The sequence below is a fragment of the Bombus affinis genome, chromosome 4, assembly GCF_024516045.1.
Source record: "Bombus affinis isolate iyBomAffi1 chromosome 4, iyBomAffi1.2, whole genome shotgun sequence".
Lineage (NCBI taxonomy): Eukaryota > Metazoa > Arthropoda > Insecta > Hymenoptera > Apidae > Bombus > Bombus affinis.
In genome coordinates this window covers 13,957,030-13,966,446 of record NC_066347.1, presented here as the reverse complement: position 1 = coordinate 13,966,446, position 9,417 = coordinate 13,957,030, and the positions used below count along the sequence as shown (strand labels likewise).

Below are 9,417 nucleotides of genomic sequence, written 5' to 3'. Positions count from 1 at the left end.
TTGAATCGTACGTATAGGCTACTCATGCATACCGGTTACAAAAGAGCATCCGTCAGTTGGTTCGATTCTTTGCTTTGTTCTGCTTTGATCGTTAATTCGTTTCTAAGACGACAGTGATGGGCGCAATTCTGAGCGAAATTGAAGTCTTAAAAAATTATATTCGAATTGTTTGACCAAATCTTGGAGCGCGTGAAATACGACAGGTTTAAAAGCAGTTTAGGAGATATCAACTTTAAACCGACATATTACGACAATATACGTATATCGTGTCATAAGACATAAATTAAACGTGCAAATCGTAGGATGTTTACCGTGTCTAACAAAATCTTTCTTCGGTGCATGAAGCTTTTCGTTCGAGTCGTTGCGAACTAGATCTAGCTGGATCGTTCCTGTTAAGACTCGCGATAATTGTTGTAGAAACGATCGATTATGGATCTGGTTTCTCTTCGTATTTAACACTGCACGTAGCAAATTTCTTCATCGAATATCTCGTAACAGTAAGTACAGCTCTCGATCAGCTCAGGGTTCATACTTCGTTATTACAACACGTTACTCGACTCGTTTATAAAATATCTGTTTTCCTTGCAAAATAAAAATATTATTAGGAAATTTTTTAACCAAACAGAATAAACACGATGATATAATATAAGATAACGAAAATTATCTGCAATACATATATCGTTAAATCTAAGCACGTGCAACGGCGACTCCACTCTGATAAAGCAACTAAATACATAGTAACAGCGCGATAGGTAGCATGGATTCCTACAGAGCCGACGGAGCAAACCCTTCGGGATAAAACAAAAGTTGGTGTTATCCAAGGTCGATTAAGGTTGGCCGGTAGTCAGGTAAATGTTTTCCCTCTTGTATCAGGATCCTACATCTTGCAGCCAGATGTCGGTAGACCGTCCGTAACCGGTTCGATCCGCTCTACACCGCGCACGAAGCGACGCGCATTCCCATTGACCAGTCTGTAGTCTGAGTCGTGTATTCGGGCCAATAGTAATCGTGCGGTGCCTTTGAGAACACGGTACGGTCTCTCGTTAGTCTTGTCTCTCGTGGTGCGTTTTCACACGTCACACGTCGGAAACGAAAAAGGGCAAACGAAGGAAAAGAAGGGAACAACGACGAAAGTTACGTCAGAGCACCGCGTCGGTTAAGGAACGAAAAGACAAAATCACGAGTTAGCTGTGAGAGCTGTCGCGAAGGGATCGAGCAACAGAAAGAAGAGCGAACACAAAGATCCCTAACGCTTCGTAATCGTCTGTCGCGTCTCTGTTTCCGTACTATCCTGTTCGAAAGTCGCAGAGAAGCTGCAACTCTTTTTCGGTACCAGAATTCCGCAGCGGGAGCCGCGCAAGACGAGGTGAGTCACAGGTCGTGCACCAACCACGCGCAATTTCCTAGTCGAGACCTGTTTGCGAGAATCGAACAGGTAATAAAAAGAAATTCCCCAACACGACGTATAACATTCCGATCGATGACGATTGCGTTTGTCTTTGTCGTCTCTATCACTGATGTTACAACGCGCGTAAGTGCGTCTGTCCGTGTCTGTATGTATGTGCGCGCGTTCGGGCGTTCATTTCCTCGCCACATTTTCACACGACTCTTTCTGTTTTAATGAACTGTGGCGATTAAGTATAACCGACAGCGACGTTACTCGAAATGAGTCATAGGGCGAAGGTCGAGCTTCACCTTGCGACATCAATCTCCATTCTCATCCTTACGTTTTTTAAACCAGCTCCCGCCACTACGGGATTTAACATTGACTGTCGCAAGAGTGCGTCAGCGATACGATCGAGAGCTCGATACGTCACACTGGTAGCCCGGGTATGCGATTACTCGACGGGAAACGAGGTTAGACGTTATACACGCGGCTATCCACGCGAAAAATCAATACACGACCCTCCTGTGCTACGATTCAAACGCGCACCGATACATTTCTACTATTGCAGCAATTTTACCTTTCGGAGAAAACGACGATCGCCGTGGTTTCTGTCTTTGAAAAATTCCTACGTGTGCGTGGACACACACGCACACGTAGATGCATATACGAGTCGGAGACCGCAGCTGATCCCCATAGTTGTTTCCACGGTCGTACGAAGCTTATATAAGTTATACGACGCATCGTACATGTTTGTGGAGTAATTTTAATCGAACGACTCGAGAGAATGATCGGAGAGGTTGGAATCGAACGTTTCATCAATAGCTTGTAATATTTACGACTGTCTTCCTGTTCGTGATAAAAGTTTAATGGGATTTCACGGCTACGCTCGAATATCAAATTAACGGGCTGTAGAACAAACAGGGGTCATTCTTTAATACGGAAATCGGTTTATTTTCGTTCGTCAATCTACATACGTGTATCGAGCTTTTTACGATCTTCTTTCTTATCGATTTATTTTCCCATACGCGCGTCAACCACGAAATATAAATTCTTCGGGCTATGCTTGTAACGTATGCGTTTATATTTACAGCAAGGTTTAAAATCAAGTATTTACCTCAAGTAACGTTTATCGAAGGGACAAGTGATCCCATTTTTAATCGTAATATGCCGCGTACTTTTATCGGGTTAAAGAATTTATAGAACTTCGAGGAGCTCCGATAAAATGAAAAACCAATTGCGCGTTTAAATTGTATATTTATAATCTTACCCTGAAACGTCGTGACTTTATTTTTGCTTTCTTTTTTTTTTTTTTTCTATATCACGTTACGAGAACTCGATGGCCACGAGCGTAATGCACAATATAACGGTCTTCGTAGTCGAAGAAAGAAATTTCTTGGTGAGTGGAGGTTCTAATTGACAGGAAGACCGTCAAATCGCCACGTTAATACCCCTTGGTGTTCCGAAGAGGGTCGTGCTCGTAAAAAGTGATTTACGCTTTCGTTTTTACGGTCAATAACGGGACATCGTAGAAAAGAAATTTCTTTTTAGCGAAGCGGGTCGCGTCGACCGGATTAAACGCTTGCGTTACGAGGCGTTATTTTCTTCGCGACATCCAGCCCGGGTATAATTTATCGATCGTTATCGTCGCTTCGACATCATGCGAATTCGTCCAAACGCAAATAATGAGATACGAAATGAATTCGTGGTCCTCTTGTATAATTGAACTAATATTATTAGTAAAATTTGACAAGTGTGAGTTAACAGTATTGACAAATTTCGTCATACATGATAGAAGAAGTTTGGTAATAAAACAAGCGTATAATTGTATGATCCAATATAAAATTATAAAATTATAAATTATCTGTAGTAATAAATTCTCTTAGACAACCATAAGAAATTTGTTAATGAGAACTATCCACTTTAATTAAAATGTTCTATCTAGCATTCTTTTATTTTCCATAGATTCATAAATTTTTCATAGATTCTTTCATAGACAATTACGCTTAAATATTATAAATTGAATGAAGAAAGAAATGGCAGAAAGAAAATGATATAACTGCAGTTTTCTTCAGATTCGAAATGTCAAATAGAATATTTTAAATCGGGAGGACGGGTGACAAGTTCTGCGAGTACATGTTACAAATTAAAATTCGTGATTATAGTATTCGACGTGAAATTTAAAAACTTGTAAATTAATAATACCAATAAATTGTTTTAAATAATTTTTGTTTAATTACGAATAATCGTAAAAATTACTTGGCAAAGGCTTAAATAAAAGTTTACAACCTACGAATTATCCCTTGTTGATTCACTAATATTAGTTACCAAATTATTATGCAAGAGGTCTCACGTAACAAAATAATAAGGAAAATATAAAAATCGATCGAACATCGAATCTTCGATCAGGCTTTTTATTTATTCACAACTTCTGCATGCACGTGCCTGTTTTCTCGGATACATGTGCAAATACACGTCCAAAATCACCGGCGAAGCGTGTAATCAGTAAACCGTGTGATCATTCGAATTTTGAAAATGTTTTCGTACACAGTCGAGCAATTTCGTAACCATTTCGAATTGGCACGGCCACTGATCACCGTTTTCGCTTCTCTCTCAGCATCTGCGTGTTTTCACAAAGGCGCACAAGCGTTGCACCTTGCAATTGGCATGCGGCCACGCATGAATGTCTCGATGTGTAATGACTAAGTCATTGAATTTTGTGCATGCCGAGCCATGTTTCCTGACACCTATCTTACTTCCTTGTCTTGTTTTCTTGTTTTGTTTCGCGGAGACTTGTCGACGAGGTAATGGCAAAACGATTCTATTCGTAGGTAAAGAGCCTTTCTACATTAATGGAAATGTCAAACGTTCGGAAAAAAGATGAAGATATCGCGTTAGATGATTTAGACGCGATCCCGTAATCTCGAGAAGTGTATCGAGATCTGGAATCGAGGAAGGGCATACACAGGAAACGTCCTATTAGTTCTGAAAGCGCAACATCTGTCCCTTTCTTAGCTAGAAACCAATTAAGGAACGTCAATTAAGAATAGACAGGTGCACGCAGACAACATCAGTCTCGTCGTTCCTCTCTAATTTATCGAATTAAAGACGTTACGTTATAAAAACACCAACTATAGAAACAACGATAGAAAATGATAGAAGTAAATCCTACAATTTCAATGACATTTTTTCATATGTGATTAAACACGAACGAGAAAAAAAAAAACGATAAAAATAACCATGGAAATAAATTCTAACGATTAAATTCTGCAATTTCAATTCAATTTTTGTATCGGTGTATGTTCATGCGTGAATATGTGCATAACAGTTCGAGTAATTATGAAACAGTCTGCCTGCTTTCATTTAGTTATGGTGTTTGGAATAAGCAGTGGTTGGTGTTGAGTCATCGGAAACATAATGGCAATTGCAACCGAGTAACGACAGGTGTAGTTGTCCTTTCTCCTATATAATGACGTCACGAACTTCCAACGATCCTTGATGTACAGCATTAATGAGCGACTGTAGTGTTATTCATACCTTTCGACCGCGTTTGGTTTTGCTCGATTTTGAATACATTAAGATGAGAACGTCGGTGGATACAGCTGTACGTGCGGAAAGTTCACTTGAGTCGAATCACGAATAAAAATCTCATATAAGTATTAATGGAGTATTAATAATTAATAAGTATAATTAATAAGTATTCATATAATATAATGAAGTTGGATTATATATATAAAAAAAAAGTAAAACGGTATTACGAATATTTGTCACTAATATTCTTTAAAATGATTTCGAATATAAGTAATTTAAACGAGATGTACCTGCATTCTTTTTCTCTTTTTTTTTTCTTTTTTTTTTTGAAAGAGGAAATTACCGAGCGAAAATGAATTAACGAGAAAAACGGAGTAATTAAGAAAATTAGGTATCGGGGCGTTAATAAAAGCAGGCTGAAAACAAGAACAAAAGAATTACACGAGTTAATTATATATATATATGCTATACTTGATATACATAAATCCATACTTTGACTTGGTAAGCACATTTTTGTGGAATTCAACCGAAAAATTCTCCTCTCGTAAGTACGCGTTCCAACGAGGTACGAATTACAAGCACCCTTGCTCTATGACTGGCACTATAAATTCCGAATTTCAAACTAAAGTCAAGCTCATATTAAAATATACCTGCTTAACATGGTTCGTATCACGTAAACTATCTGCGTCTAAATATATAGGTAGAAAGAAATACTATAAACAAACTAAAATTTTGATTAAATCTTTCTATCGGTATATTTATATATGATTATTTAACGATTCGGTTAATCGCGAAGCGAATCGCCTTGCTTTATTTAATTATAATGTATTACATAACGACTATTAGTTGAAAGTTTTAAACATAACTTCTGTGCTGGAGTGAAAGTATTTCAACGTTCCAATGGTAATAATCATTAACGTGTCATAGATAAGCTATCTACAATACTGAAAACACTGGAATAATTCTATATTTCGACACGGTTTGCCTGTGGATATCTTAAACGGAAATTCGTTAAACGTCCGTTTAAATAAAATGAAATTAGAGGAAAATAAATAAATTGGTTAAACTTGAAACGTTAAATATTCTTTTCTGTACTAATCAAACGAGAAAGAAAAATGAAATAGAACTATCCATAACTCGCTCCACAAATGATACTTTTCTTCCATTATCGTACTTACCGTAGTTCGTTTATATAACTCCAAAATTCCAAAATTCCAAAACTTTCCAAGTTTCAACCATAAAACATTTACAGTTGCGAAAGAAATGTATGCTTCAACGAAACGTTGTAACCAATAAAAGATGTGACCAAATGCGATCCAATATCAAAACATTTACCGCCACGGTTACGCAATACGACATCCTAACTGGTAAAAGTATGGAAGTCAGTGGATTACGTCTCCGTATTCGTGGCGTCGTACCACCTGCGACTGAAACGAAGTCGATGGCCGTTCCATCAGAGAATCGTTTGCCAATGCCTCGATCGATAGTCCGAGCGCGTTCACATGGAACCTCTTTATCTTGGGTTTTCTTTATTTGCCCCTTTGCCCGTTCGTTTGCCTTGTTGACGCACGATATTGGCGTATCTCGGCTTCGGGCACGCGTATCAGCATCATCAACGCGGCAACAGCAGCAAGCAGCAATCGGAGAGGAGAACAACGTGGGACGCGTGTCGGCGAAGAACATCGAAGTCAGAGGTAGATCCACCGCAACGGTGGACAGGATCATCCTTGTCGAAGACGTCCGAATAGGTCGTCCGAGTCGGGGTTGGGTTTTATCATCGTGGGCGAGCAACAGCGAGCGGAAACGTCGCCATGCCGGCAGGTATTGGCGCTTCGTACAGGTCGTTAGGCGACCTGGGCGAAGACGTGTACAAAAGTACAACGATCGTCGACCAAACACAGACCACCGGGCAGAGCGTCCTCGAGAGTGTCAAGAAGGCTTTCAGTTTCGCCTCGCCCAAGGTCGAGCTAAGGAAAAAGGATCCGCTGATCGTGGACCGCCGTGAGAGCGTCTCGATCGTCTCAAGGTAATGTCTTATATATACGTTATTGTCTGCGTATACAGGGGAAAAACCGGTCGGCAGGTAGGGGTGACGGTCGCGGGACACGCTGTTTCGCTTCGTCTTTTCGTTGTTTCTCGACCTCGGGCCTTTCTACTCAAGATTTACTCATCGCAAGTCGCGGATGAAGTAATTCTGTAAGTAATTCTGATTACTAGCAGATTTGATGCACGATCTGTTTTGCTGACTTTTAAGTAAGAACCTAGATACAGAGTTATCAAATATTGAATCGTTATACGGTGCATCCGATCCTTTTAGTAATTTATGGAATGCTATTATTGTTTATCTTCTTATGAAATTTATGATACTTGTATATATTTATTGTATGATATCGAATGCCTAATACATTGTTAATAATTTTGCATTATTTAGAATATATAATACGCTGGTTTAAGTTAGCGACTTCATAGACATTCAAATTACGATTAATTGAATTGAAATTATTTCTATATTAAAGAGAAGAACCTCCTTAGAGCTTATCGAATACTTTCTCAGTGAGATAGCATTGTTCGTATCAAAGAGAGATTTCGTATTGAAAGACTAACTCGATCAATGACGAGGTAACCTGGGCAGAAGCTAAGGAGGTCGTGAATGATCGGTTCGAGGTCGAAAATGTCGGCGGTACGGTTAGAGTGCTTTTGCTATTGGCCACGGTGGTGGACTGGGACGTCGAGGAATCGATCGTTACAGTTTCCTGCTGCTTTTTTAAACCGGTCGTCACTAAAATTACAGAAACTTACTTTGTGTACTTGGAAGAAATATGACGAAAATTACGGGGATGGTGGCTTTTCGATTATTAAATTTTATTGCTACTAATACGTCTGACTTACTAACTGCTTGCAATAACGAACTTCGGAAATAGAACCTATAAAGAAGTTTGTAATCTGTCTGAAAATATCGTGTAGTTGTTGGAATAAATGCAGGGATTATATTTTGCGCAGATGGATTCTTTTCTCTTTTAAACGTGCAGCATTCTTTGAATCATTTTCGACTCTTAATCTTGTTTTAACCTATTTCCTTTCAATTTAAGAATAATGCGACACAGACGTTGTTGGTACGTCCAATTTCTCGTGACAATTTTTTACTATAAAATTGGTTTTAAAACGGTAGAAATTTGTTCCCTTAATGATACAGGAGTGAGGTTGAGACGTAATAATTCGATGACGGCAACAGGGTTAATACCTTTCTCCTGCTACGTTGAACTCTGTAACTTGAATTCGTACTGTGGCTTAAAACGGTATTCGAAGTACGTGTTGTGTTTAAACAATATCGTAGGAATTTTCATAAATATATTATGTGTATTGTATTTCGAAATTGCATTATCACTGTAATGAAACACGACTATTATGATTATGTTGTTAAAAAAGACGAGTTTGAGAATACATATTTTATTAGAATGTTAATGAAATTTCAATTAGATGTATCTCACATAATATATTCACAAAAGTTTTCCCTGGTTTTGTTGTTACCGAATAAACCACGGGACAACACGAACGATCTCGGAGTTTTCCAACATTCGATAAACGAAAAATGTTCAGGAACACCCGATTTAATCGTTCCATTTAAAAACGAGAAATTGCATCCGCGATGTTCTTGTTTTTCAAATTCCAATCACAATTTCTTGGATGGCGACGTCCTAAATTTGCGAGTGCTCCATAATTGAGAATAATTAAGAATCGATAGCACGACCACGACAACGTGGCTCCAACGATTTCGATCTTGCGATCGCTTCTCGATGTGAACTCCTTCCAGCCTAACGACGAATCGAATTAGGCACACGCGTGTCCCTGTTATCAGAATAATCAAAGACTGGTTTAACCTTAAGCACGGACGGACTTTAGGACCGGAAGTTGGTGGTGCGACTATTGATCGGTCTGGGTACAAAAGCAGGCCACGAGGTAAGCCGCATCGTGCGACATGAACGTCACTCCTTTCCTAGCACTTGTATCGCGTGTATTATATTCATTGTCTAATTTTTCGACTTCCTCTGCTTTCCTCTTTATCGCTTATGTTTGTGCTCGCTGCTTTGCCGCCTTATCTATGCTAACCTGAGCGAATGTCGTAACGCAACATTGGTGATAAGTTTGTTGTGCACCGAATTTTAATTAAGGATAACGATGTCACAACGCGAAAGCAATTTTAATATTTCTCTTTCTCTGAAAAGACATCGAGGGAAGAATTTAATATCTTATCGAAGAATTTGTATAATTTTATCTAAACGATCTAAGGTAATATTTCATTTTGATAGAAGATCCTTTCAGATTGGGACGTTTTTGAATTATACATAGCAATATCAGTTTCATAAGATGTGAACATATAGGGATAATGGTCTGATCTAGGTTATAGTCTACAGTGCAGACCACTGATAAGTCTATATCATTTGTAATATCGGCGGAGAAAAGTTTCCAATAAATCCAGTACAAATTCTGTTTCATATTTATGA

The 9,417-nt window shown here is 38.7% G+C and overlaps 1 protein-coding gene across 6 annotated transcripts in view; it reads left to right on the top strand.

Annotated features, from left to right (window-relative positions):
• Positions 1-970: 970 nt before the first annotated feature.
• Positions 971-9,417, top strand: part of LOC126915538 (protein NDRG3) — a 34,175-nt gene continuing 25,728 nt past the window's right edge. For 3 of the 6 annotated variants that reach the window (XM_050720293.1, XM_050720292.1, XM_050720291.1), the window contains exons 1-2: positions 971-1,366; positions 6,523-6,941. In XM_050720293.1, coding sequence (XP_050576250.1) covers positions 6,727-6,941 — 215 coding nt within the window. In that variant the 5' untranslated portion in view covers positions 971-1,366; positions 6,523-6,726. The remainder of the gene's footprint in view (positions 1,367-6,522; positions 6,942-9,417) is intronic. The other 3 variants (XM_050720296.1, XM_050720295.1, XR_007710236.1) reach the window with 2 other exon arrangements.